Below are 26,860 nucleotides of genomic sequence, written 5' to 3'. Positions count from 1 at the left end.
GTTGATTTCCTGATAATCCCAAGTTAATGTGCTGGCCTGATCAGACTCTGCCTGAGAGGCAGCACGCACCCGAGGCCCTGCTTGGGTCACACTGCTTCTCTCCCTGATTCCAGAGCCTGTGCTAGAAGAGGAGGGACAGATTTTCCACAGAGTGACAGATTTCTTCCCATCTCCACGAAGACCCCACGTGCTTTTTCGTGGGATCAGGACTGCTGATCTGCAAACCTGGCCCCAGTGGGCAAACCCCAGATGACACCAGGGACCCAGGGCTGAACTGATGCAGTGAGAAACCAGCAGTGAAGATTTAATAAAAGGGTAAGCAGGTTTATTGTACATTTTCACTAAGCTTTGCTGAATCAAGTCCTGCTTTAAAGCCCAGGAAAGACCCACTCAAGGAACTGCTGGGGTTGGGCAAAGCCTCTCCCCTGTCCTGAGCAGGTTATTCTGGGCTCTGCTCCAGCATGGCATCACTGGCTCCATAGGGAAATGGTCCATGTGGCTTTAACCTGAATATCATGGGCTGATCAGCTTCTTTGTTATTTTAGATTACATGCTTGGCAAAGCCTGAAAATAATTGGAGACTATCTGGAAAAATAAAAATAGAAATCTGAAATGTGGCAGCAGTAGCTTCCCAAGTGCAGCACTGAGACAGGAACCCATGAGCCAAATGCTCCCACTGAAAGAGAAAATAAATTAGCTGAGGATGAAGCACTATTTTGCACGTACACAGTGATCTGGCACCAGGAAAAAGAAAAGTCATGAGAGACAATGAAACCACTCAAAGCTCAAAAGTTCACCTGTTTTTGTGATTTGTCCTCCCAAGAGCAATCCCCTCTCCCCAGGGTACCTGCACACCTTGGGATGTCCCTCTGCAGCCCTCACAGCTCCAAGTCATCCCACAACAGATCCTAAGGGCCTCACTCACAAATTGGCTGGGCAATATCACCATCACCATCCTTTCTTCTCTCTGGTCCAGCCAAATCCTCTCCAGTTTCCATCAGCTCCTGCAAGGTCTCAGCCTGTCCACACCATCTGCAGCCATCAGGGATATTTTATTATATTCCACCCCATCAAATAACCATCATGATGCTGAGCTCAGTGCAAAGCCCAGCAGCACTGACAGGGTTAAATTAAAGGTACCCATGATATTAGAGAGCTGCAAAGTAATTATGAAAGGAAGCAGAAAAAAGCCAGCAACTCTAAGCAGACATGAAGGCCCTCTTAAGAGAAGAAAGGCATGTTAATTAACCTCCAGACATGATTCAAAGCATCATTTGTAGCACGATTAACATAATCCCCCAAGTGCACACACAACTGGCATTAACGATCATTTGCGGACTGAACGCTCCCCCACCCTTCCACAAACCGGAGAGGGGAAGCACCGAACAGCAGCGAGGAGACAGAAAGAGCCACGATCCCCAGGGACGGGCATCCCCAGGGTGGGCACGCACCCAGGTGAGCTCAGCATCCACCCAGCTGTGCTCAGCACCCTCCCCAGATGTGCTCAGCATCCACCCAGCTGTGCTCAGCACCCCCCCCAGATTTGCTCAGCATCCACCCAGCTGTGCTCAGCATCCACCCAGGTGTGCTCAGCATCCACCCAGGTGCGCTCAGCATCATCCCCAGGTGAGCTCAGCACCCTCTCCAGATATGCTCAGCATCCCCAGATGTGCTCAGCACCCACCCAGGTGTGCTCAGCACCCTCCCAGTGTGCTCAGCACCCACCCAGGTGTGTTCAGCACCCCCAGATGTGCGGTGCGCTCAGCATCATCCCCAGGTGAGCTCAGCACCCTCTCCAGATATGCTCAGCATCCCCAGATGTGCTCAGCACCCACCCAGGTGTGCTCAGCACCCTCCCAGTGTGCTCAGCACCCACCCAGGTGTGTTCAGCACCCCCAGATGTGCTCAGCACCCACCCAGGTGCTCAGCATCCCCAGGGTGGGCACGCACCCAGGTGAGCTCAGCATCCACCCAGGTGTGCTCAGCACCCTCTCCAGATGTGCTCAGCATCCCCAGATGTGCTCAGCACCCACCCAGTGTGCTCAGCACCCCCAGATGTGCCACCAGCTCCACTCTAGCAGAGCTCCTGAGCCCCGCACCAGCTTGAGCCGCCTTTGCCCCCGGCAGCCGCAGCTCCCTCCCTCCTGCAGCAAACTCCACTTGAGCAAACGCTGGAGGCTCCTTCAGGAGCTCCCGCATTCCTGTCCACGTTCGGCTTTCATTTAAAGAGAGAGCTGCCCATCAGTTCGCTGGAAAGATTGAAATGAACGTCACGGCTCTGAAAGCAAAGAAAAAAGAGCCGCGATTTCCCCATCTCTCCAAAACAGAGAGAAATCTCCTGCTTGCACTCGGACGGGGTTCTCGGCACTCGGCTCCGCTGTGCTGAGCACCGAGGCGTGCGGGCTCGGAGGCTGCTCAAGCAAGAAAGCCAAAGCTGTCGCCTGCCTCAGCAAAGCTGTCAGGACTATTTTATTACATTCCAGCCCATCAAATAACCATCACAACAGGTATTCTGCCCCTCCTCGTGGCAGAAAGCTGGTGAGGGAACACTCTCCTCTGAAAGAGTCTGCACTGGTTGTTCATCAATTATTTGGGTGGTATTAATAGAGGTGACACGGACATGTCACCAAAATGCCCTGCAAACTCCCCTCAGTGCTGTGATTATTCATCTCTTCCTTAGCCCAAGCTCAGGAACTCAGAGACTTCGTGCGACATTTTATTCTGGATCTCAGTGTTTTCAGAGGCTGAAGCTTGTTCAAATGAGTCACTGCTGAGCTTCCTTCTTATCTTTAAAGTTTGTTATTACTTGGAAGTGTTTATCTGCATCACATTTGCAAAAACATCTGAACAAAGGCCAGCCCATGGAAACAAGAGCATTTTTGCACCTTTTTATATAAATAGTTAGGAGTTTATACAGCTGGTTCTTTTCTTTGCAATTCACAATATTTGTCTCTAATGCCAATTTTAAAGACCGTGATGGGATTTAAGCAATCACACGCAGACCTGGTGTCCTGGGAGAGATAACAGCGCAGCTCCATGGCAGGCTGAGAAATCCAGCTGCTGTCAGACACCCTTTGTGCCCGGCACAGCCCCGAGCTCCGGGATGCAGCCCCGCGTTGGGGATGCTGCCACACCGTGACCTGGAGCGAGTCCAAGCCCGTGTGTTCCGAGCAGAGGCAGGGATTTCACACTCACAGCCTCGGGGTAAGGATGGAGGGAGAGGAGAGAGGAAGGACGGGGCCAAACGGGCGGTGGGTGCCGGGGCCGGGCTTTGTGCGCTCCCTGCACACACCCAGCGTGACAGGCGGCTCTTTGTCACCTCGGGACACCACAGCAGCCCCGGACCCCATGGGGCGAGCGGGGGGGTCTGGGCCTCCTTCCTTCCCAAAACCTGGCACGGGCATCACCCCGGGTGGCCGGGCAGGGGGACAGCCCCGATCCCCCACATCCAGGCTCGATTTCTGCATCCACGTGTCCCAGGAGCAGCAGTTTCAGCCACCTCCTTGCACAGCAAACTCAGCCGGGAGTGATGCTCAGCGCCCCGCTGGGAAGCACAGAAACCTCTCCGGCTTCCCCGAGTCCCTCCTGCACACCCAGCAGGAGCGGGGGGATCTGGGGCCCCGGCAGGGCGGGGTGGCCGGGTCAGCCCCGCGGTCGGCCCCCCTGAGCACCACGCTGGGTCCACGCAGCACCCCGAGAACAGCCCAGCATCCCAAAGAGGGATGAGACCCCCACAGGGATCTCGGGATACCCGAGGGGTGCTGAGGAGATGCTCGAGGCTGGACGGGCGGGATGCAGAGGGTGGAAGGGATGCTGGAGAGAGCACGGGGAGATGCAGAGGATGCTCGAGGGCAGCTGCGGGATGCAGGGGATGCCTGGGATGATCCGGGCAGGATAGGGATGCTGGAGCAGCTCTGGGAGACAGGACAAGGGAAGCTGGGGTGATGACAGGAGGATCTTAGAGGCGTGAGGAGGACAGAGAGATACTGGAGAGCCGGGAGCAGGTCTGGGGGGAGGCCAGGAGGTGATGGGGTGACCCCGAGGAACCCAAAGCAGGCAAGGGGGGGATGCCGGGGAGGTGACGGGAGATGCCGGGGAGGTGATGAGGGATGCCGGAGCGCCAGAAGCAAACACGGGTGATGTCGGGGAGGTGACGGGAGACGCCGGGGAGTCCAGGGAAGGGCAGGCGGCATGTCGGGGAGCTGCCGGGAGATTCCCGGGAGAGGCTGTGGGGGGTGCCGCGGCGGGGAGGCGCTCACCTGCCAGGAACCGGAGGGGATGTCTCCGAAGCCGCCGGGGCCGGCGGAGCCGTGGCAGCCGCGGGGCGGCCCGGCGCAGCGCCAGAGCAAGCCGAAACCGGCGGCGGCTCGGCCGGGCGGCAGCAGCCAGGCCGGCGAGAGGAAGGCGGCGGCGCAGGCGGCCAGGAGGCCGGCGGAGAGCAGCGCCCAGAAGCAGCCGACGCCGCTGCACATGGTGCGCCGGCGGGGCAGGGAGCCCGCGCCCCGCGCCGCCCCCGCGCCCGCCACCGGNCTGCCCGCGCCCCTGCGCGCTCCCTGCGCGTTCCCTGCGCGCTCCCTGCGCGCTCCCCGCGCCGCCCCCCCCGCGGGGCGCGGCTGAGGACGGGCGCGGTTGCGACACCCGCGGCGGGCGGGGGGAATCCGGGGCGGGGGAGCGGGGTCACCTGGCGCCCGCTGCTCGGGGCGCTCACGGCGATTCTCCGCCCGCTGCAGCGGCCCCGAAAGGGTCGGGTTGTTGCTGCGGTCAATTAGCGGCGGTATTTTTAACCCTCCCTCCGTGCCCGCAGACGGCGATGCTGCGGCTCCGCTCCGGCAGCTCTCCCGGACACGCGTGGGGAAGGCGGGTGCGGGAATTCCGCGGGAGCACCGCGCGGGGGATTTGAACCCTCCGTGGCAGGGAGGTCTCGGACTCGGGGTCTGCCGGCTCGGGCTGTGTTATCCTCTAATCCCGCAGGTTTCTCCAAGGTGTTGGAGGCAGAGCGGCTGCCCGGGAGCCTGCGCTTGCTTGAGGTGTAAAAGCTGCGCCTCCCAGTGCAGATGGATTTTTATAACAGTCATTCTAAAAACTTCATGGATCAGGTTTTATTCCTGCTAAACCTCGCGGTGCCTGTGAAGCACGGATTGATGTTTTATGTTCGTGCCTCGCAGATCTTACGGGTTTTTTCGGCCTCCAGCGGTCCCACGTCCATCAGCCGCATAAAGAACCAGATCCTTTTCAAAATGTAGCAAAAAAAAGCCTTTATCCTGCGCTAATGTCCTCGGGCGGGTTTCGGGCACTTACTGCCGATAGCGCTGAAACAGGTAAAGACATTTGGGCAGCTTTTGGTCCAAAAAAAAGAGATTTTCCTTTAGCTTCAGGGCGCGTTGGTTGGTGTTTTAAACGCAGCGCTTGGAGAGGGCTCCGCGTCCTGGGAAGCCCGTGCGGATCCCGGCAGCACAAGCCGGGGGCTTGGCACCCTCTCCTGGTGCGCGCCCGGAGTGCTGCGGCAGCGATGGCAGATCCGCTCCTGCAGCTGAACGCACCGGCCAAGTGTGCGGCAGCGCTGCGGCTCTGTCCGCATGCAGCCGCTGGGCTCCACGGGCGTGTGTCTGTGTCCTGATTTCAGAAATGCCGCGGATGCTGCTCCTCCTGTGGCCTCAGGAAAGTTCTGAAGGGACAAAATCACACTCAGCCTTGTTTTTCCCCCCATATCCCTGGTTTGAAGAAAGACCCGACTGCTGTCATCGCTTGTTGTACTCCCTGAGGCATCTAGAAAAGCAAACGGTGGGATGGGGGGAAAGAACGGAGAAACAAAAGGTGGTGTTAAAATAAATTATTATTTTCCAAGTATTTATGATGCCACAGAATGGCAAGAACTTGGGGAAAGCACTGTGGATTGGAGAAAGGGCATCCGAGGTGAGTCCCCCGCGATGCCGCCTGGGCAGGTGGAGGTGCCAGCGAGCCCCTTTGCCTTCCCTAAGTCAGGATCATCCCAGAGTGGCTCCAGCCCTGCAGAAAAGGCTCCGTTCCTGCAGGAGCAGCCGCGGCAGGGCTGGGAAGAGCTCAGGACCTGGAGAAGGGGATTTTCTGCTTTCTGCTGCTCAGTGCTGCTTCCTAAAGCTCTGCTGTCCAGCACACCTGCAGCAGCAGGTCACCAACACCGCTCTTCCTGCTGGGAGTGAACCTTTTTTTTTTTTACCTTTTTACCCCATTTTACAGTTCAGACCTCGAGTTTTAACTCACCACTGGGAGTCAGGCAGACTCTTCACCCCGTGCTTGAACAAACCTCCCTCCCTGGGAATGTGCCCCGTGGAAGGAGACAGGGAGGAATTGCAGTGTTTTAATAAAAGCAGTTAATTTTCACCAGGCTGGGACGTGGGAGAATTCCCTTCTTTGAAATGCTCAGCACAGGTACCAACCCTCCTGTTCCCATGAGGTTCATGGACTGAGGTCAGCCACAGCCAAACCTGCCAGGAATTTTGTGTGTGCATGCAGACACTTGCTTTCCCATTAAAAAAGAAAAGAAGAGAAAAAGTAAAATACAAATCTCTAATTTAAGGTGATGTGAGTTTCTGTGCAAAGGCATCTTTGACTCCTGATGTGTTTAGGACGTTATTATTTATTCCAGAGTAAGATCTCAGCTGTTAAAATCCTTACTCATATAATTTTTGGTATTTGTGTTCCCAAAGTAGTTAGAATTCTATATATGAGAGAGAATCCCAGCATCATGGGAATAAATGGACTGTCCCAAAGATGGGAGAAATGGGAATGGCCTCTCATGTGTGTTACATTTGTGCTTTTGTGCTGTAATTGAGCAGAGCAGTGCCCTGTGATTAATTATCAAAGGCAACAAAGTCTTGTCCTGCTTTATTATATCTGTCCAAACACGAGCATTCCATTCAGATCTTTTCAGATATTAAAAGTTTACTTCTTTTTCTAGCTGTGGAGAGGAAAAAAATCAAGCAGTGAGACAGCTTTTTTTTTTTTTTTTTAAATTTGAATATTTTAATTTAGGGAGGAGTCCCTCAGAAAAAATCAAGCAGTGAGACAGCTTTTTTTTTTTTTTAATTTGAATATTTTCATTTAGGGAGGAGTTCCTCAGCTTCTCTGACGTTGGCCAACCCATGTCCTGAAGTCATATTTAACTGATTGCTCAGATAATTAAACTGTCATGTTCTGTTAAAGACTCCAGCACCTTCCTCCACTCACACTTCCAGTTCACATCCAGGTCCAAGGCTGAGTGAGCAGCTCTGGATTGGAGCTTCAGCCCGTCTGAATCCCAAAAGTGAGAGAAAATTTCAGTCCAGGGAAGGTAATAATGTCAAACTCTTGTGTAAATCATTGCATCCTTCTTCAACCCCCATGTATGCTCTGAAACCCCAGAGGCCTGGGTGCAAAGTTTTTGGCAGAATATGTTAATTTAGTGTTCCCTGAGTCACCCCATTCTTTCCAGTTTGCTCATCTTCAGAATGTTTCAGTCTATTAGCAGTCTCTAAGGTTATGTGCCAATTAAATAATTCCATTCATTATGCAGAAACCATATAGAATAGTTCATTATGCTCCAGCCAGCCTCTGGGCATGTGTACAAAACTGTATCAAAGAGCACCAGTTAACAAAAATAATATCAAAAGAGAAAATGCAATTGCTACAGGGTGTTGATCAGCGGCACCATCCCGCCCAGGAGACAGCTCCATCCCAGCCCTGGAAGATCCCCGTGTACCTTTTATGCCATTTACAATTTATGAGTCTTAATTACTGAGTGTTTGTAAAGAGCTTTGGAATGCTCGGATGAAAGACAGCTCAGAAACTCAGGCAATGATTGTTAATTACATCATTTTGGCACGGCTCAGGAGCAAGGGCAGGACAGTTACACGGCTCAGGGTGACACTGCATCGATCCGGGGTGACAGAGCTGCCCTCTGGCTCTGTGCCTCAGTTTCCTCACACACAAACCAGAATTTATCATCACAGTGTTTACAAAGTGTTTGTAAAGCTTTTAGAGCAGAGATCTCCTCATCAGATATCAACCTAAGCACCGTGTCATGGTGACAAACATCCTTGGCAGGTGAGGGAAGAGCAGATTTGCCTCGGGAGGGTGATTAAGAGGATTTTTGTGGCAGGATTCGGGGCGCAGACGGAACTGACTTATGGGACAGCAATCCCGCAGGTGGCAAGCGGCCCGGCAGGGATTTCTGGCTGTGCTGGACCCGGGCTGCCGTGGGATGGAGGAATTGCTGTGGGATGGAGGAATTGCCGTGGGATGAGGGAGCTGCCGTGGGATGGAGGAGCCGCCGCATTCCGGCACCGGCCGCGTGTCCTGCACAGCCAGGCCCCACACGGCGGCAGGACCGGTCCGGCACTGCAGAGCCCTCACACCCCGGGCAGGGCTGTCCGTGTGTCCGTCTGTCTGTCCGCCCCTCTGCTGAGCCCCCACGGCTGAAGGGGACATTTTGGGACACGTCCCTGAGGTCTCTCTCCAGGGCGCCTCGGCTCTCACGGCCCTGCACGGCGGCCGCCCGCCGTCCCCTGCTTTCGGGGCTCTCTGTGCCCTGCTTTCGGTGCCCTGTCCCCTGCATTCAGGGCTCTGTCCCCTGCTTTCCGTGCCCTGTCCCCTGCACGCGGGTCGCTCCCTCGCTGCCGCAGCGTCCCCGGGTCACCCGTGCCCTCAGCCAAGATGGCGGCCGGCGCCTCACGCCGCCCGGCGCCCCCCGCCCTGATCAAAGATGGCCGCCCCGCCCCCCCGCGGGCTCCTTGCCCTCACCCAACATGGCGGCCCCGCCAGGCCCCATTGGCCGGTGGGGGCGAGGCCGGGGCGGCCATGTTGAGTGCGGCCGCATCCCGCCGTGCCGCGCGGGCGGCGCTGCCGGAAGCGGGCGCGGGGCCGTTGTTGACAACATGGCGGCCGCGGGCGCCGCCGCGGGAGGAAGAGGCGGAGGGAGCGGCGGCGGCGGGCGGGCGCAGCAGCCTCATTCATAGGACCCGGCGCGCTGCCTTCCCTCCCTCCCGCCTTCCCCCGCCCCGGCGGCCGCCTCGCCCCCTCCCCGGCGCTATGTCCTTCTTCAGGCGGAAAGGTAGGGGGGCGGCGGGCGGGCGGCCGCCGGGCTCGTCCCCCGCGCGGCTGCCGGGCCCCGGCCCTGCCCCTCCGGGCATCGCCACCGCGCCCCGCGAGGACGCGCGGGCCCTGAGGAGCGGCCTCCCCGCCAGTGACGGTCAGTGCCGGGGCTGTCCTCCCGCGGGGGTGGCGGGGCTCTGGGCTCGGCTGCGGCCCCCGGGCTGCCCGCGGTCCGGGCGGTGACCGGGCGGGAGGGGGCTGTGGCACCTGCCGGGCTTCGTGCAGGGTTTGAGCCTCTGAGCCCTTTACGGGTGGTTTTTCACAATGCTGATATAGCCGGCTTTGTAAAAATTGTCAAGGGCTGAGAATGTACAGCAGCAGCTGAAAATGTCAGTGAAAAAGAGACCTCATGGCACGGAGCTCTCGAAAGCAGAGGAGTCCGTGGCAAATTTATTCTGCAATGGATTTGGTATGGAGCACAAGCTGGGAAATTCAGGGCTGCTGAAATATTTATAATACTCCAGCAGCACAAATGGGCGCAGTTTAAGTGCTCTCTGGGAGTGCAGCGTTCTGAAGGCACTTTGTGCTCGTGCTGCAGGCAGGGCCCTGTGCTCTCAACCTGCCCTGCTGTGATTTGTGTGTTTTTTCTTGAAAGTGGCACCTTTTAGGAAGGGCCCCTTGGGAAAGTTCTGTTTCCTCGTGATGCTGCAGCTCGAGCAGTGCAACCACTGATCTTCTGATGCAGCACTGTCCTAAAGCCTCTCTGGGTTACTGAACCCAAAATGCACATCCTGGGAGGCAAGGACGTGGTACCTGGGTGGTGGTGATGGCTCTCACATCCTCTGGATCTTGCTCAGCCAGAGCAGCAGCACTGAAAATGTCACTCTTTGGAGAGGTTAGTGCAGCAGTTCTGCAAGAAATGAGTCTGAGCTTAGCAGATCTGAAAAGCCTGGAAGCCACTGAGGGCTTTGCAAGTGCCATAATCCTTTTTGGGGTGTTTATGTACAAATGTTGGGCTGCAGAATGAAGCTTTGATAGTGGTTATAAACTCTTCAAAAAGCGCTCCTGCTGCTTCATTGAGAATTGTGGAGCTGAGGTTCTGTCCTGACGTGGGATCACAGGGACAAGGTCAGCCTGTGTGGAAACTTTCTCAGGGAGAAAGCCATGAAAGCTCTGATTATCTGAGAAGTGTAATTGAGGATCTGTGTTCCTTTGATTAAAGGATCTTTGGTCAGAGAGGCAAATCAGCACTAAATGCCCAAGAGAGACGCTGTGAAGGAGAGGAGAAAAGCAACCTTTCATCTGGGCTGTGCATAAAGCACTGCTCGGTGTGATCTCCGTTTTTAGGTGTGGCTTTTAGAGAAGGTTTGAGCTGAAGCTGTGAGGAAAGCAGCACATTAAGGCTTAGGATAAAACTCTGGCCACGTGCAGGCCAAAATCCTACAAACACCAATGATCCTGGGGTGAGCTGTTGTTGTTTATGAGGATATTGCAGTAGGTAAAAATGAAAACTAATTTAAAATTAAACCATAGCAAAGATCGTAAAGCAACTGACCTGTAGAAAAATCAAAACTGAAGGTGAAGTGTTTTTATAGCTTGGGCCTTAAAATAAAGGTCTGGCAGGCTGGGTTGGATAATGGGTTGAGAAATCAAAGTATAACAGGTGAGCTGGGTGCTCGAGGGCAGGTTATGAAACTGCTGCCAGTGGAACAGCTCATCCCTGGGGATATCTTGGGAATAACATGCAGTCCCACAGCCTGGCTGACCTCAGCAGGATCTCGTTGTTTTTTGTGTGCTGTTGACACACTGTGAACGCTTTTTGAGTTTGTTCAGAGCATTTCAAGAAGTGAATTGAAACTCTGGAACGTCACGTGCTGTTTGGCACCCTTTGGAATGGGATTGGCCACTGGAAATCTCACCCTCAGCCCTTGTGCTGTGGTTCCTTCTGGTTTCACACAGGCACCACACAGCATCCGCTTTCTGGGGGAAGTGAAAGTGAATTCATGCAGTGAAACTTCACTCTGAAATTCGGGCTTGTCCTGGATCCGAGCCGATTCTGTCCCCTCCTGTTACTGTTGTCACTTGGTCGTGCTCAGAGCTGCTGGGGACAGAAGCAGCCTGTGTGGAAAGGGTTGGGACACAGCCCTGGAGTTCATATTTCCAGTTGTAAGTAGGTATTTAGGGAGGAACTGAGTAGCTTGGAAAGAAGGAACAGAGGTATTTAAACCGAAAATAGGCTTATGGAGGGCTGATGTGAAACCCAGGAATTGCTGTTGGTAGCTAGGATCTGGTTTGATGAAGTATTGGAGTGATTTGGGAGAGATGAGAGTTCACAGAGGTTGATTTCTCTCCTGTCCATCAGCTGCAGTTATGTAAAGGCCGGTTGCCCTCCTGCTGCACCGGCTGCAGGTCAGCCTGGAGACAATCCTCCTCTTTTAATGGTCACTCAAAGCCCTCTGTCACACAGTGTGCTCCCTGGCAGCTGGAATTTTCGAGCCCGAGCTGCCGATTTGCAGCCCTGCAGCGTTTGTGCTCGCAGGGGAGGCTGGCGGAGTGCTGCAGCCACCGGGCAGGGCAATTATGTAACCGGAGACCGGAGCTCTCCTCTGAAATATTTACCGTCCTTAGCTCGGCATGGGAACGCTTCGGGTGGGTTTTTGGGATGTGTTTTGTGGTGTAAATGTGGGATTGTGCCGGGTGGTTACCTTAGGAAGGGCTCCACAGTCGTGTTCAGGGGTGACCTATTTGTAGTAATAATCCTTGCCTGGAGCAGCCTCCTGGTGGATCACATTCTCCAATATCACCCCTGCCGTCCTGTTTATGTGCTGCTTGGGCTTATTTGTTTTTGTTTTGAACAGATCTCCTCCTTCACTTCCTTTAGGAGCTTCCTTTAAAAAATAGTAACATTTTTAAAAAAAATAAATCCTCAAAGCGCTTTTCCATCACTACTTTTTACACTGTTATCTCCCCATCAGTTGCTCACCCGGGGTTTCATGATGATTAAGCAAGACTTTGTGAGAATGAACTGTTTGCAGGGAGTTTCCAGAGCATTTCTGTGGTACCCATCATGTGCATGGAAGCAGCTCCGTGGAGCCAGAGCCAGCCCACATCTCCTCAGTGTTGGGTGTTGTGCTGCTCTTCCTGTAACACAAGGGAAATGTTCTTTTAAGGTGATTTTTTTGTTCACAGAGAGCACCTGCCAGTGCTCCACACTTAAAGCACACCTTTCCCACCCTTCCCAGTTCAAACTGTTCATTAAAGTCACCCTGAATGTAGCTTTAATCTGTGGATGGCAAACATCTTCCTCCATGGAAATGTAACAGACTGTATTTCGTGAAATTTAATTAATGGGTGATAAGGTTTTGCTTTTGAAAGCAAGTCAACAGAAAAGCTTTGAAAGCCTCTGTCAGCTACTGGGTGTGCAATTTAAATGAGAAATCAGTTTTAACAAAATTACAGTTTCTGTGTGCCTCTGATACTTGCAGATGTTGGGAATTCTATGTCCATTCTCAGGTGAATGCCATTAGTGACCCAAAATAGCATTAACATATTAACATTTTCCCTTGTATTTTACAGTGAAAGTCAAAGAACAAGAAAAGACCACAGATGTCAAAGCAATTAAAAGTAAGATCAAACTTTTGTCTGTAAATTCAGATCTCTGCCATCATCCACCATTTTTATCTTCCCCAACAGGATCATTCCTTACTCCTGAGCACAGATCTGACCTGTGCATCAAACCCAAACCAAACCCAGGAATTAATTCTGTTTCTGGCTATTTATAGTAACTAATCTTTCCTCCTCCTCTTGCTGAATCTGTAGGTGCAGAAGGTTATTAAGTTATGTCAGGCATGAGCTTTAATTCAAAGTGTCACCTTGCAGTGGTTGTTCCTTATCCACAACAAATTGCTCCTGGAGCTCCTTGCTCAGGTGCATTGTCCTTTGGAGTTTGGAAAGTGCAGCTTCACTGTGTCTGATGTGCAGAAGAAGCTGCAGATTTAACTTTGATGGGGTTTGTGAGGTTGAAGATCCCAATCCTGAATGAGCCATTCCTTGCTGCTCTGTGCAGAGGTCTTGCTGCTAAATCTCTTAGGAAAGTTGGTGGAAAAGAGATTTATAAACTGTAGGAAAACAAGTTTGCTGATCTGTCAGATTTTCTTGCAGTACTGAAAGGAGATGAGGTAAAAGCCAGAATCTGATCTGTTACTTTCATACCCTCAGACAAAATCTTGTTTCTGTACTAGGTAATGTGTTATCTGCACATCAGGAGAAAATTGCAGGCTTTTTTCTTGGTGGTCTGTCTTTCAAATCAAATGCAGGAAGCAGTGAGCTGCATCCATTTCATAGCCCCACCTCACCTTTCAGTGCAACTACCAGTTATGGTGACCCTGAAAATAAAAATAAACTTGAAAAGTTGTAAGATTGCACGTTGTGAGCTGCTGCAGCAGAGAGCACCTTTGTTTGACCCTTGGAGAGAGTAGAACATTTTTTTCCCAAATGTCCAAAATATAAAATTAAATTTAAATCTAATTGACAAAAGCCTGTAGCATCATGAGGAGTGTGGCTCTGGCTCTACACAAGTGATCTCCACCAATTTTCCCACTGCTGCCATCCCTTGGCCTTGGAAAAAAGGTATTCTCTCCATTATTGCTGGTATGAAACACCCAGAGGCTTTGTAAGGAGCAGCAAGTGGTGTCTTGATGTCCAATCCTGCAACTGCACAAACACTTGGCATTAATTTAAATGTTTCCATTGCTCCTGAGGTATCTGTGACAAATAAGTGTGAAATTGTCATCTGCTGTCATAAAATTGGGAGTAAAAATAAAGTGATGCAGCATGGAAGTCATGAACCCAAGTTGCCTGACACCTTGATGGAACATCCCTGGGAAGTGTTGAGCCAATCAGCTCATGTGATGTGCTTTATTTTTGAGTCAGAGGTGTAAGATGTCCCTGCATGGCAGCTTCCTGAGAGCTTTGGAATCTGCTGGGAGCATGTTTGGGGTTTTTTTCAGCCTTGTCATCAATTAACAATTAGCAGAGTTTTGTGTGAGGAGGTTCTTATTTGTTCTTTTTGAGCTCCAGTAGCCACTTGTGTCCTAAAACAGCTGAAGGGGTTAAGTTTATAACCTGGGTTTCATCAGAGGTATTTCCTTATTGCTTTTTTTTTTCCTCTTGCAACCAAGCAGAAGCAACAAAAATATTTTTGAGAAATAACTCTTATTAAACCTCACCGATAGCTTTGTAGCTCAGGATTTTTTATTACAATTTGGCTTTCAAAAAGGCATGGAGATGGATTGGCAGGAGCATTGGAACTTAACTAAACTGTTGACAGAGTATAAAGTTGTTACAGTAGTGGTTATCAAGGAAGCAGGAAGACTGAGGAATATTTCACATGTAAACCTAGACGTGGCATCTCTTGATTTACTGCTGAATGAGGAAAATAAAGCTGGGTGGAAGTGAGTTTATTCTTGCAGTAATAAAACTTGTGGTCTTTAATCAGACCCTTGATCAAAGATGACACCCAGTGGTACAGTGAGCTTCTAATGAGACTGACTCTTGCAAACTCCCTGGAATATTTTGGGGTGCTTCGCATTGGGCAATGTTTAGAAGAGGTCTTGTTGTCCTTGTGCTTTAACAATTCCTGTCTTGATTCCAGCTCCAGTCCCAGTACATTCCCCTCAGAGAAGCACCAGGAATCATGCCTTGCTGGAGGCTGCAGGACCAAGCCATGTGGCCATCAATGCCATCTCTGCCAACATGGACTCCTTCTCCAGCAGCCGCACAGCTGCCCTCAAGAAGCAGCCAAGTCACATGGAAGCTGCTCACTTTGGAGACTTAGGTAAGGCTGTAAGAATGTCAGCTTTTATTGTTACTCTGTGTGTTCCTGGTGCACTCACCATCCCTTGGTTTTCAGATAAACAAATAGGTAATAACAGTGTGGCTGCTGTTACAGTAGCAGCTGTGTAACCCTGGGAGGGATTTGAAGGGAGCAGACAATTCCTTTACTTGGTCACTGTGCTGGAATTGCCTCTTCACTTTTGTATCCAACCCCCACGTGTGTGCTACAATAGGGACTCACTCCCTTTCGTGTTTTCCTTTAGGCAGATCGTGTCTGAACTACCAGGCTCAAGAGACCAAATCAAGCCTTTCCAAGACCCTTGAACAAGTCCTGCAGGACAGTGTAGCCCTCCCTTACTTCATCCAGTTCATGGAGCTGCGCAGGATGGAGCACTTGGTGAAGTTCTGGTTGGAGGCCGAGAGCTTCCACTCCACCACCTGGTCCCGCATCCGCGCGCACAGCCTGAACACGGTGAAGCAGAGCTCCCTGGCAGAGCCAGTGTCCCCCTCCAAACAGCAGGAATTGGCCTCCTCTCCTCCTGCTGCCTGGCTGGAGGAGAGGCTGGAGGGCTCCAGCCCTGACAGAACTGCCAGCAGCCAGAACCACGTGCGGCTGCCAGGGCGGGACAGCCACAGCAGCAGGGCTCTGCCTCGGGGCAAAGCAGAGCCAGGGACTCGCTCTCTTCCAGCTGATCAGCAAGAATCTTCCAAGCTTTCAGTATCAAATAGAAACAGCCCCTCCTCTGCACTAAAGGACTTGTCAGGAAAACTCATGAAAAGTAAGTGCTGTGTGTTCCCTTTGCTTGAAAAGGTGGGAAGTGAAGGTTTTTGTGCAGGGAGCTGCCTCAGTTGTCAGGTTCTTAGCAAGCCTGATGTGATGTTACAAGGAAGAAAGTTTTATGTACCACTGATGTTAACTGATGCTGGTCAGTTTGAGCTGTGTATTGTTTGACCTGTTTAAAAATAAAAAAACTGCTGAAGAGACTCCAAAATCATTGTGTACTCAATGAGCTTAGGTTGCTTCTGATCTTCCATGTGTAATCATAAGAAATTGAGTGAACATTGCTATGTCCAGTTCTTCCTTCACTTGTCCCATCCCACCTTAAAAGAATTGCAGAAAGTTTGGATGGTGGGGCTGGGAATTGATAATTCACTTGCCATGGAAGGTACATATACTGTATTACATAAAATGACATAAGTAGTGGTTGCAAGAGACTTGTGGAGATTTATGTGTGGAATGTACTGTTTTTGTTCTTGGATTTATTTGATAGAGTTCCTCCCCTTGTAACTGATTTGTTGTCATTTGGATTCCACCTCTTCAGAGGCTGCTGGAAGTAAGGATGAAATTCAAATATTTCCTTTTGGTAGTGAGCTACATGCACAGTAACATGTTTCTCTACTTTGCATCTACTCAGTCCTCCCTCATTTGTGCAAGTCTGCAGCCAAAAAGGAAACACTTCTTTCTTCACATTGGTTCCTTTTGTTTGCCCAACTGTTTCCTCGTGTTGCATCCCTTTCTCTTGCTGTTTGTCTTTCTCATGTAGTTATTTATCATGTGCCTCCACAATACATAACCTCAGCCCCAAAGCCACTTAAACAAGGAAAATTATGTTTTAGTCATCAAAGCACCTCTGCTTTCTGATGTCTAAAAGGAATTTGAAAACACAGGGTCTTTACTGAGAAATCTGAAAAGAATTTGAATGTAATTTTTCCTCTCTTCCAGAGCAGAGTCCCAAGTCTCAAAAGATGATGTGTAAAGAACACAACTTGTTTGAGGCATATCATTTTAAGATTTTTTTTTCCTAGTAATTCCTATATAATGCAAGTGATTTCTCTGTGATGAGAGCTAAAAATTGGGAATTTCACTTGCCTGAAAACTGTTGCTTCTGGGACTATGGTGTGCAGCTGAGGAAGTGGGTTCTGCCTTGTGTGGTGGTAGGGAGAAATTTGGAGCTGTGTTGTTTTAATCCATTTTAGTCCATGCTGGGTTTGCTGTGACCTGACTGGAGATCACACAGTCCCTGCAGCTGGTCAGGAGCAGAATATGAATATCCTGCAGTGAAAACATCACTGAGAATTAGACAGCTGCTTTTCTGAAGAGCAAACATTTGTTACTCACTCACGCCAAGGAATTCCAAGTTTGATTCTGTGTTTCTTCCCTGCAGGTATAGAACGGGATGCAGTTAGTACTTTTACCAAATATATTTCTCCAGATGCTGCTAAACCAATCCCTATCACAGAAGCAATGAGAAATGACATAGTTGGTAAGAATGAATAATTGCTTCCTCATTTCAGAGCTGCTCTGTCCCCATAAAAATGTCTCTCTAATATGTCACACATTTGCATTTATCTTTATTTTTATCAATTTTAAAGGCAGCCTTAAAAAGATAGGAGATTACAAGTGTCAGTGGATCTGACTTTCAGCAGTGCTGTGAATATCCTCACAAAAACTTTCAGAGATTTTGTTTAAATTAGGGAAGGAATTCTTGGTGGTTATGGAGGGGATCCAGATGAGTCTCAACCAAATACTTTAGCCATGTTATTATTATTTGGCCAGCATTGAAAGCTCTTTGCTCAGTCAGAACCAGCTGATTCTGGTGGATTTGAACTGCAATTTTTCATTAACCAGTCCTTGCTCTTGCCTTTCAGCTCCACCAGCCAAATCCATGTTAAAATTAACCTGGTCTTTCTTTGCAGCAAAGATCTGTGGGGAGGATGGCCAAGTGGATCCCAACTGCTTTGTTACAGCACAGTCCATAGTGTTCAATGCAATGGAACAAGAGTAAGTTGATGCCATGGTTTGGGTTCCTGTGTCTCTTGTCCTAAAGGTTCTGTTAAGAATGTTTATGGAGACATAACCATATCAGCACTTTTCTGTGCTGTATTTTATATTTGAAACTGCTCAGATCCCCTCCTCCAAATCCATTCTTGCTGAACTTGGCTGTTCACACTGTTGTGTTCTTTATCTCTTTCTTGTGCCATTTACAAACCTGCCCTGTTTCTTGCTTGTTTGGCTTTTATCCAACAAAAGTATCAGAGTTCTGGGCAAGAGCTGTTGGCTCTGAGGGTGCCCTGGGTGCTGCTGACCCTGGTAACTGATTGTCCCTGTGTCTGTGCAGGCACTTTAGTGAGTTCTTGCGGAGCCACCATTTCTGTAAATACCAGATCGAGGTGCTGACCAGTGGGACTGTGTATCTGGCTGACATTCTGTTCTGTGAGTCAGCCCTGTTCTACTTCTCTGAGGTGAGTGAAAACATTTGGATTTGCTTTTATATCCCTTTCTAGCAGATGAAAATAATCTGTTCATTCCTTGATGGCTTAGGGTTGGATATTGGGCAGGAATTGTTCCCTGGCAGGGTGGGCAGGCCCTGGCACAGGCTGCCCAGAGCAGCTGTGGCTGCCCCTGGATCCCTGGCAGTGCCCAAGGCCAGGCTGGTTGAGGCTTGGGACAGTGCAATGTGTCCCTGCCCATGGCAGGGAGTTGGAACTGGATCGTTTTTAAGGTCTCATTCCACTCAAACAATTCTGTAATTCTATAATTCTAAATATAATGAAAAATCCAAGGTGTATTTTTTCTAAGAGAAAATGCATTGAACTTTTTCCTGCCCTCATGTAGAAGTAATTCAAGTGTTCAGACCTGTCCATTGTGTTGTGGAATGAGTATTTGTGATTTCCTCTCAGTTAGTGAGTGCTTCTCAGAGTCTCTTTGCTTTGTAGAAGCTTTGATATTATCATCTTGATCTTCACATTGTAGTGGCTGTAAAAACCTGAGTTACAGATAACAATTCATAACCAGTGCTGTGTGGAGAGGGCACCTTTAGTGATGTGATAGGTTAAATAAAAGATTTCCCAGTTTCAGGCTCCTGCACCTTTAGGGAATCAGCTCTTGACATACTTGTCCTGACAGTCTGACAAGCTGATGTAGTTTGAAACTGCAGCTTGGGAAGCTGAGACAATGTACTGAGCTCAGCATAAGCTAAATGTAGCATGGCAGTGGTGTTTCCTGTCCTAGGACAAGACAAATAGTTTTTTGGAAACTAAGTGTGAAAATAAGTATAGAAAAGAAATGTCAGAAGTTCTCTTTTTTTTTTTTTTTTTTTTTTTTTTTTTTCTTTTTTTTTCTCCAAGCAAGATAAATCTGTCTGAAACAGAAATTCAAAATACTGTGTCCTGGAGACAATTTTGCACCACTACTATATGGCCTATGTTTCTTCTTCTAAATGGAAAGAAGGAAGTTAAAAATTATTAAAAGTTTCTTGCTAAGACTTGTTTAATCTCCTCTTTTTCTGATTTCCCTTCCAGTACATGGAGAAGGAAGATGCAGTTAATGTATTGCAGTTCTGGTTGGCAGCAGATAACTTCCAGTCTCAGCTTGCTGCCAAAGAAGGCCAGTATGATGGGCAAGAAGCACAGAATGATGCCATGATTTTGTATGACAAGTGAGGGAGTTCAACAATCTTTGTTTCTGTACTTGTGGTTTTGTGTTTGTTGTGCAAAAGGAACTTCTCTGCGCTCTTGGGCTGGTCTGCTGAGGTGCATTTTATCAAGGTGGCTTTTGCTGTGTTTGCACACATGAAATGAATTTTTTTTATATACATGAGGAGAAATCCTTACAAGGATTCCATTCTTAAACATAATTCAGGATTTTCAGGACTTGATTGCTTGAGTTTGTTTGGTTGGGAAGTATCAAAGTTGTTGGGTTGTCATTTGAAAATGGAAGGGTTTAAGCCTAGTGCAGATACAGCCCTGCAGAAGAACCTTAATGTTCAGATTCTGTTATCCATATAAAGTAGGTTGTAGAAACTCTTCTCACATGTAATAAAACCCAGCTAGTGTTCTTAGTATTGTGAAATATTTCCTTTTTTAAGGAAGCAATCAGATCCTTTTTAATATCAGACTTTCAGGAGAGGAGCTTTCTTCCTGTACTTTGTGCTTCACTTCAGCAGTAAGACAGCTGGGAGACAGAGAGCACAAGTGCTTCCAGGAAATGTTTGTTCTTAAGCTTAAGTGTGAGGCTCTAACACAACTTGAGTTATTACCCAAGAAGGAAATCATAATTGGAGAGGAAGCAAATGCTTCACTCAGGTTCATCAATCATTCCCCCATCCTTAAACTCAGTTTGCAAGGATGTGAGCAGTAGAGCCAATGCTGCTTTGGAGTTCTGGGTGTTTCCTGCCCCATTCTTGTTTCCATTCTCTGTTTTTCATCTGTGTTTCAGGGCAGGGCTCTCAGACTGTTTCTGGGAGGGGGTGTCTCACCTGTAGTCAGTGTGTGCAGAGTCTGGGGTGGGCTCTGAGCACCTGCAGAGCTTTGCAAATCCTGTTTGTGTTGTTTCCTTGCCCTGCCCAGGTACTTCTCCCTGCAGGCCACGCACCCCCTGGGATTTGATGACTCTGTGAGGCTGGAGATTGAGTCCAACATCTGCAGGGAGGGGGGGCCTCTCCCCAACTGCTTCACCACTCCCTTAAGGCAGGCGTGGACAACCATGGAGACGGTGAGATCCTTCTTCAGAGTGGGCTTCACACTTGCTGAGGGTGATGGGGGGTTCCATGGTGTGCCCTGATTTGTCCTGTTCCTTTACTGATTTCCTGTTTACCTGGGTAATAGAACAGCTTCAGGAAAATCTGCCAGACTCTTCCCCAACCTGATTTGAAGATACCACCCACTGGCTGCTGTTAATGCTCTGTTTGTCTCTGGTGATTATTGCAGTTTAATGGAAGTAACAGAATTTCCTCCCCTGTGAATTGCTGTCAACAGCTTATTTTGTATCTTCAGAAAATTTTCCTTCCTCTTAGTAGGAGTTGTTTGCAAGTCTAATACAAGTGCTGTGGTTAATAATGTAACTCTGGGGTACCCGGATACCAGAAATGAATTATTTGATTCTGGAGCTGCAGAGAATTGTGCACAGTGAAACAGAATAACTGTAAAGCCTGTTGGGCTGTCAAGCTTAAGTTTCTAGAGGGGAAAAAAATCCCCTGAACTTCAGTTTGTTACTGGGGGATTTCATTAATAGGCAGTTGGGTTTGTTCATTTTGCAGCAGGATTAAAACTTAAAGCAATGCAGTTGTAAATCCACAACAATTCCATGCATGGATGCATTTACTTGTGTTCCATCTACACAAGGACTGAGATGTTTGTGTGCTCTTCTCTAACTATGCAGACCAGCCTTAATTAAAGAAGACTTTCTCCATCTCTCAGGTTTTCCTACCTGGTTTCTTGTCCAGCAACCTTTACTACAAATACTTGAATGACCTCATCCATTCAGTACGAGGAGATGAATTCCCAGGAGGGAACATTGCACTGAATATTCATGGCCCTGGTAGCTCTCCTGACAGTGATTCCATAGGGAGCACGGATGGCTCTGCCTCCCAGGTACCAGTTTGGGTTTTCTGTGTCAATATCCAAGTTTTTGCCCTGTAAGGAAACACCATTCCACTTTCATTTAAAACCTGTGTTGTGTTAGGATGTGTTGAATCTACCTGCAGCTCAGTTCTGTCAGAAGTGTCTCTGCTATTTGTTGTACCCAAAGCCTTGTGCTGCTGTTATTTCTTTACATCAGTGATGTCTTTATTAAGTTGCTACTTTACTGAAGACTTTTTCATGATGCCATAATATCTAAGAATGCCTGTTACTAGAAGTAACATTATTTTGTCAATACCATAGTTACAACTTCAGATGAAAATTGACTCTTGTGAATATGCTATCAAATTTAAATACAAACATGCTAGCTTTGTGTGCTCGCTTCTTTTAAAGTGCCAGATCTTCTGTCCTGAAGAGTAAACTCATTTCCAGGGCTGAAGGCATCAATCTGCTCAAACACAGAGCAGATTCTGGCTAACCTGTAACCAGGACAGCTTGGAAACTGCAAGCCCAGCTGAGAGCAAAGAGACAAGCGACTGCTGCTTTTATTGAACTCTGCAGGGCTACCCTGAGCTTCAAACCCAGCATCCACACCAATGTTAGTCATGTCCTGCCTTTCCAGCAACTTGGAAGCTGTACCTCCTGCTTGTACTATTTTTAAACCTCCTAATTTGCAAGGAGGGAATATTCCTCCCCTAGCTGTGAAGTGAGGAATAAAATCTGTGTTCTTGAAGCCTCCTGCTGCTTGAACCTCTGAGCAGGAGGAACTGCTGGTAATTGGCTGGGCAATTTAGGAAATGAGGTGCTGCTTTCTGTGGTGTGCATTCCTGCTTGTCTGAATAGGAGAATCTCTGGGTCTCTGCATATTTTTGCATAAAGAGCAGCAGGAAAGGAGCTGCCATTGGTGCTCCTGTTCCGTGCTGAGGCAATAATGGATTGCTGTGTGTGGTGCCCTCCCTGCTGTTGCTCTGATGTTTCCTTGGCTTTTTATTCATAATCTTATATAAATACTCCAGGCCAGAAGATAAATAATTTGTTCTCTGTGCATGGGGGAGGCATCTGTGTTTGGGAATTGCTTACCATGAGCAGGAGAGGGATGTTCCAGACTCACAACAAATGATTTGTGAGCACACACGGATCTGTTGAGCTGATAATTGAGCAGCATGTGCTGACCTGGGCTTTGTGTCTTTGGCTTTGTCCACAGAATTTTATCATCCTCTGCTAACAACAATGTCCTATGAGTTGGGAATTCAAGGCTGTGTAGACACATTGATTCTTTTATACTCTTGCTTAGAGACTTGATGGAGGTTTATCTGTGTTAAAAGCGCTAAAATTGCAGTTTTGTTAAGAAGTTGGTAGTTATCTGCATTGGGCACTAATACTTAGAATTTTTATTTGTAGTCCAATGTCAAAAAGGCTAATGTTAAAATCCTGAAAAATTTTGATGAAGCAATAATTGTAGATGCTGCAAGTCTGGATCCAGAGTCTTTGTATCAACGAACATATGCAGGGTAAGGTTCATTTCAGTGTATTGTTTCCTTTCTGGTTACATGTTTCACCTCTGTTTCATTTTTGCTGTGTCCTCCTGCATGGAGAGTAGGCCTAAATGCAAGATCTTAGTCCATGTCTTAATATTTGACAGTAACTTTATTTCAATAGTGTGATTTAACACTCAGTGAATATTTCTTTGGCCAGGAAAATATTTCTAATTGTTTTTCCTCTTCCTCTTAGTTATTGTTCTTCTTTGATTCCAAAATGTAGCCAAGTATATAGCCAAACAGAGCTTTCCATAATGCCAGAGTTCTTTTGATCACCCATGTGGTTCCTCTCTCCTCAGGAAGATGACGTTTGGAAGAGTCAGTGATCTGGGGCAGTTCATCAGAGAATCTGAACCAGAGCCTGATGTCAAAAAATCAAAAGGTTTGCTTTGCTCTTTCTCTCAATTTCTGTAAACGTCTGCAGAGCTGCTCTCTTCCCTGCTGGAGTTAAGATAGGCAAAGTGTTTGACTCTTTCCAGATCTGTTTTAAGCCAAATAGAGATGCTGTGGGGATTGGCCTATACTGAGGCAAAACCCATCTCTGGCCCAGTTTCCTACCCAAATTCTGCTTTTCTGGTCCAGCTGGACTCCAGGAAGGATGAGCAGCCTGTGGGAGTTGGAGCTGTCAGTGGAACCTGGCAGGGATGAAAGTGTCAGCAGCTGAGCTGGTGATCAAACCTTCAAAGCTTTGGTCTTGAGATGAAAAAGAACTGCAGCTCTCCACATGCTTCCCACCCAGGCTGGGACCTGCTGCTGGTGCTGCTTTTCAGCTCTGGGAAAGGCTCAGTGTCCAAATGGCTGCAGGCAGTCCCTTGTCTTTGCTGCCACTCCTCCATGTGCTGAATGCCAGCAGAGCAAACCCTTCAGAAGGGGACAGGAATCAGCTTTGTGCCTCACTTTGCTCACATACCTTGCTTGCTGTTTTTATCTCAACCAGGGTCCATGTTTTCACAAGCAATGAAGAAATGGGTTCAAGGAAATACAGATGAGGTGTGTCCCCTTTCATGTTCTTCTTGTGACTTTACACTTCAGAGAAATAAAGTATTGATGTTCTTAATCCTGGCTGTTATCTCTGAGTATCTTTTTGCTGCACCAAGAACAGGGAGAGTGTGTGCTAAATATAATTTGATTGCATGTATGTGTGAAACTAGTTTGCTCTTTGCCAGTGCTTGCTGGTTGAACTAATTAAGTGTGTGCTTGCAGTCAGGGTTTTTCTTGTTGTGGTTTTATATATCTATAAGTAGGGGTGGAAGTGCTATTTGATTTTTGGGGTGGAAGTGCTATTTGATTTTTATGGTGGAGTGACCACTGCACATGGATTCCAGGCTGCATTTTTCCCCCTCTGATTGGCTTGGACAAATCCCCAAGAGATAAATCTAAAATCTGCACTAGCTCTCTTGGAAATTACATCAACCTGAAGTACAATAATTGAATTAACACTCTACTTGAACACCAAGTGCATTTCCATTGAGGGAGGATATGTTTATACAGGTTATGGAGTTGTGAAGGTTACCCTGACTCCAAGGCTGTGCTGAGACCACTGTGTTTTTCTTTTAAGAACCTGAAGCTATCTGTGTTTGGGGCTGTGTTTTTCAGGCTCAAGAAGAGATGGCTTGGAGGATAGCAAAGATGATTGTCAACGACGTCATGCAGCAGGCGCAGTGTGAGCAGCCTTTGGAGAAGGTCACCAAGGTAGGGGGGTGGAAAGGCTGCTGCCTTCATCTGGCTCCAGCCAGGCTGTGGGAGGAGCAGAGCTCTCACTTGCCTTCCTCCTGTGGCTGAAACCCACACTGGAAAATGTTCAAACCAGAGCATGAGAGGAAGAAAGGTTGGAAGTGTTTCGACCTACGTGTGGTGTAGGAATTTCTTTACAGATGCCTGTGCTGGTTCTCCTGTGCAAGTATTAAACTTGTCCTAGTTTGAGTCTACAAACTGCCTAATTAGTTAAAAGGGTGATCTGTGCTGCAGGATGAAGTGTAATTCCTGACTTGAGCTCACACTTGCTGTGTCCTCTCAGTCAGTAGTGGCATTTCTGCTTGAGTGTCAGTGAAACTCAGCAGCTGGGAATTTGTCTCATGGGCTGCTCTCACTTGCACAATTCTGTCTCCAGACTTTAAAAAGACACAGTAACCCTGTGCATAGGTTTGTGTATTGTTGTCCAGTGGCTGTGTTGTTGTACAGCCCATGTGCTCTCTGTGTAAAAAACCCCAGCTCTGAGGCAGCAGTTGGATTTTGTGAAATATTGGTGACAGCAGGTTACCAAGTTAATGTCTAGTACTTCTGACTTTCAGGCAGGTGAGTTTGTAAAAATTAACTTGCATTATGTTCAGTTATTGAAAGTAAACATATGCCAAAGCCCAGATTTTGCATCCAAATGGGTGGATCCATAGTTTCACTGTGGGAGTGGTTTCTTTCTAATAGAGCAGTAACATTTAAATGACTTGTATAATGACTTCACTTAATAGCTTGGCTGCAAATGATACAATTCCAGTCTGCCTGGATGAAAAGGTCACTCAGCACAGTATTTAGAAATCTCAAATGACTGCAGATGCTCTGGATTCAATTAAGCAAGTAATCAAAAGGTTGAGTGTGTTTGGATTGGGTTTGGGGCTTTTTTCTCCCCCAAACTCAAACAAACCTGGCTTCAACACAAAATGTTTTTAAACACAAAATATCTTTCTATTGAACAGTTACCTTGCATGTTTTAGGGTAAAATGAACTGTTTTTCCCTTTTCCAGCTATGATTTTAGAAACTCCAGGACAGGAAATCTGGTTTTCCACTTTGAGAACGAGTGAACTTTCCCTATTGGTGGATTCTTTAACACAGCCAATAAAAACAAAGCACTGTTACTCCAAGCACTGGAATCCCCCTCATTTCCAAGGAAGAATGGAAAAGAAGCAATCCTGGACCTCCACTGTAGAGAGTGAAGAAACACTTCTGCCTGGTGTATGTGGCATTCACAGTAATGATGGTTCTGAGATGAAGATGCAGTTTACAAATGAGAAACTGTGATTGACTTCACAAATACTTGACCCTGTCTCAAAAAAAAGACTTTCAAGCAAAATATCTGCAATGGGACACAGAGGCCACAACAGAGGGGAAGGTTTTGCTGTAGTTTCTGGTTCTACTGCTTGTAATTTTTAAACACAGAATTGGAAGGGCTGTGGGGCAAATCCATTGGCAGTGAATGACCTGGGAAGTTCGAAGTTTAATTTTCCGTTACTTGAAATAGATGAGTATTCAACTGTAAGATAAATGTATTTTACTTCATAACTGCATTAACTTTGAAGGCAGTGTAAAAGGGTCAGGAACTCCTCCCTGCTGAGCTCCTACACCTGCACACACACACACATCTCCCTGCTTCCAGCACGGAGCAGATCCAAGGCTGGTCCTGCAGCCCCTCTGCTCCCACCTTGGACCCTGCAGACTGCTCCACTTCCTGTCCTCACCATCCCACGAGCAAGGAAAAAAGGAATTGCTGCCATTCTCCATCGCTTGTTGTCCTCCACCCAACGTAGGATCTAATTCCAGATGTTTGGTTTACAAAGAAAAACAGTTTTTAATGACCGTTGGCCTTCTTCCTGACACTGTCAACACTTACCATGTTACACAGCACCTCTTTTTCTTTCCCCAGCAAATCAATTTTGCAGGGTAGCAGAAGTACTCAGTGTCTCACTGTTATGTTACTGCTGCATTTTTAGTATACAACACTTTTATTTTGGGTCTTTTTTTTTTTTTTTTTACTCTAATGATTGCTTTTCTCCTCAAACTTGTGCAAAGGAATCACTACGTGAAGAACTCAAATCATTTCCAATGTTCAGAATATCTTGATTGACTAGAAAGTGTTATTCTGTTGCAATATTTGATTGTATAGAGACACACTGTATTGTTATGAAAAAGCAAAAAAGGCTGTGTATAGGTTTTTGGTACTATGTACCACCTCTTATTTCTCTCATACCCAAGCATTCATGTACTTAAAACATACTATATTTAATTGTGTTTTGATTTAAAATATATAAATATTAAAATTTGTGTCGATTTTCTGTTCTCACGGCGTTTGAAGTTACATGGGATGGGT

General features: G+C 48.0%; 2 protein-coding genes across 5 annotated transcripts in view; one reads left to right on the top strand and one right to left on the bottom strand.

The window, feature by feature from the left end:
* The window catches only part of TMEM211 (transmembrane protein 211), a 57,226-nt gene extending 51,648 nt beyond the window's left edge, over nucleotides 1-5,578 (bottom strand). Inside the window, exons 1-2 of the mRNA XM_041482730.1 lie at nucleotides 5,474-5,578; nucleotides 4,260-4,835 (exon numbers count right to left, since the gene is read on the bottom strand). Coding sequence (XP_041338664.1) covers nucleotides 4,260-4,835; nucleotides 5,474-5,578 — 681 coding nt within the window. The remainder of the gene's footprint in view (nucleotides 1-4,259; nucleotides 4,836-5,473) is intronic.
* Nucleotides 5,579-8,857: 3,279 nt separating this feature from the next.
* On the top strand, nucleotides 8,858-26,810 carry AKAP10 (A-kinase anchoring protein 10). 4 transcript variants are annotated; one of them, XM_041482365.1, is made up of 15 exons: nucleotides 8,858-9,205; nucleotides 12,625-12,672; nucleotides 14,702-14,884; nucleotides 15,147-15,662; nucleotides 17,049-17,147; nucleotides 17,581-17,665; nucleotides 18,003-18,126; nucleotides 19,186-19,322; nucleotides 20,233-20,377; nucleotides 21,082-21,255; nucleotides 22,645-22,754; nucleotides 23,081-23,163; nucleotides 23,719-23,771; nucleotides 24,378-24,473; nucleotides 25,520-26,810. In XM_041482365.1, exons 1-15 carry the CDS (start codon nucleotides 9,046-9,048, stop codon nucleotides 25,523-25,525), a joined length of 2,019 nt encoding a protein of 672 aa, XP_041338299.1. In that variant the 5' UTR covers nucleotides 8,858-9,045; the 3' UTR covers nucleotides 25,526-26,810. The 4 variants fall into 4 exon arrangements, with proteins under 4 accessions (XP_041338299.1, XP_041338298.1, XP_041338295.1 ...); XM_041482364.1 differs by having other exon boundaries at nucleotides 21,082-21,261; XM_041482361.1 differs by lacking the exon at nucleotides 25,520-26,810 and having other exon boundaries at nucleotides 24,378-24,709.
* The last annotated feature ends 50 nt before the right edge of the window (nucleotides 26,811-26,860 follow it).

The sequence above is a fragment of the Pyrgilauda ruficollis genome, unplaced genomic scaffold (genome assembly GCF_017590135.1).
Source record: "Pyrgilauda ruficollis isolate IOZ18807 unplaced genomic scaffold, ASM1759013v1 scaffold59, whole genome shotgun sequence".
Taxonomy (NCBI): domain Eukaryota; kingdom Metazoa; phylum Chordata; class Aves; order Passeriformes; family Passeridae; genus Pyrgilauda; species Pyrgilauda ruficollis.
The sequence above is the reverse complement of the archived record's forward strand: the minus strand, read 5'-3'. Positions and strand labels throughout refer to the sequence as shown.

Coding starts and splice junctions, on each gene's coding strand:
- AKAP10 (XM_041482361.1), top strand. CDS start 9,046: ATGTCCTTCTTCAGGCGGAAAGGTAGGGGGGCGGCGGGCGGGCGGCCG. Junction 22,755..23,080: donor TATCAACGAACATATGCAGG/GTAAGGTTCATT, acceptor CTCTCTCCTCAG/GAAGATGACGTTTGGAAGAG. Junction 23,772..24,377: donor TTCAAGGAAATACAGATGAG/GTGTGTCCCCTT, acceptor TGTGTTTTTCAG/GCTCAAGAAGAGATGGCTTG.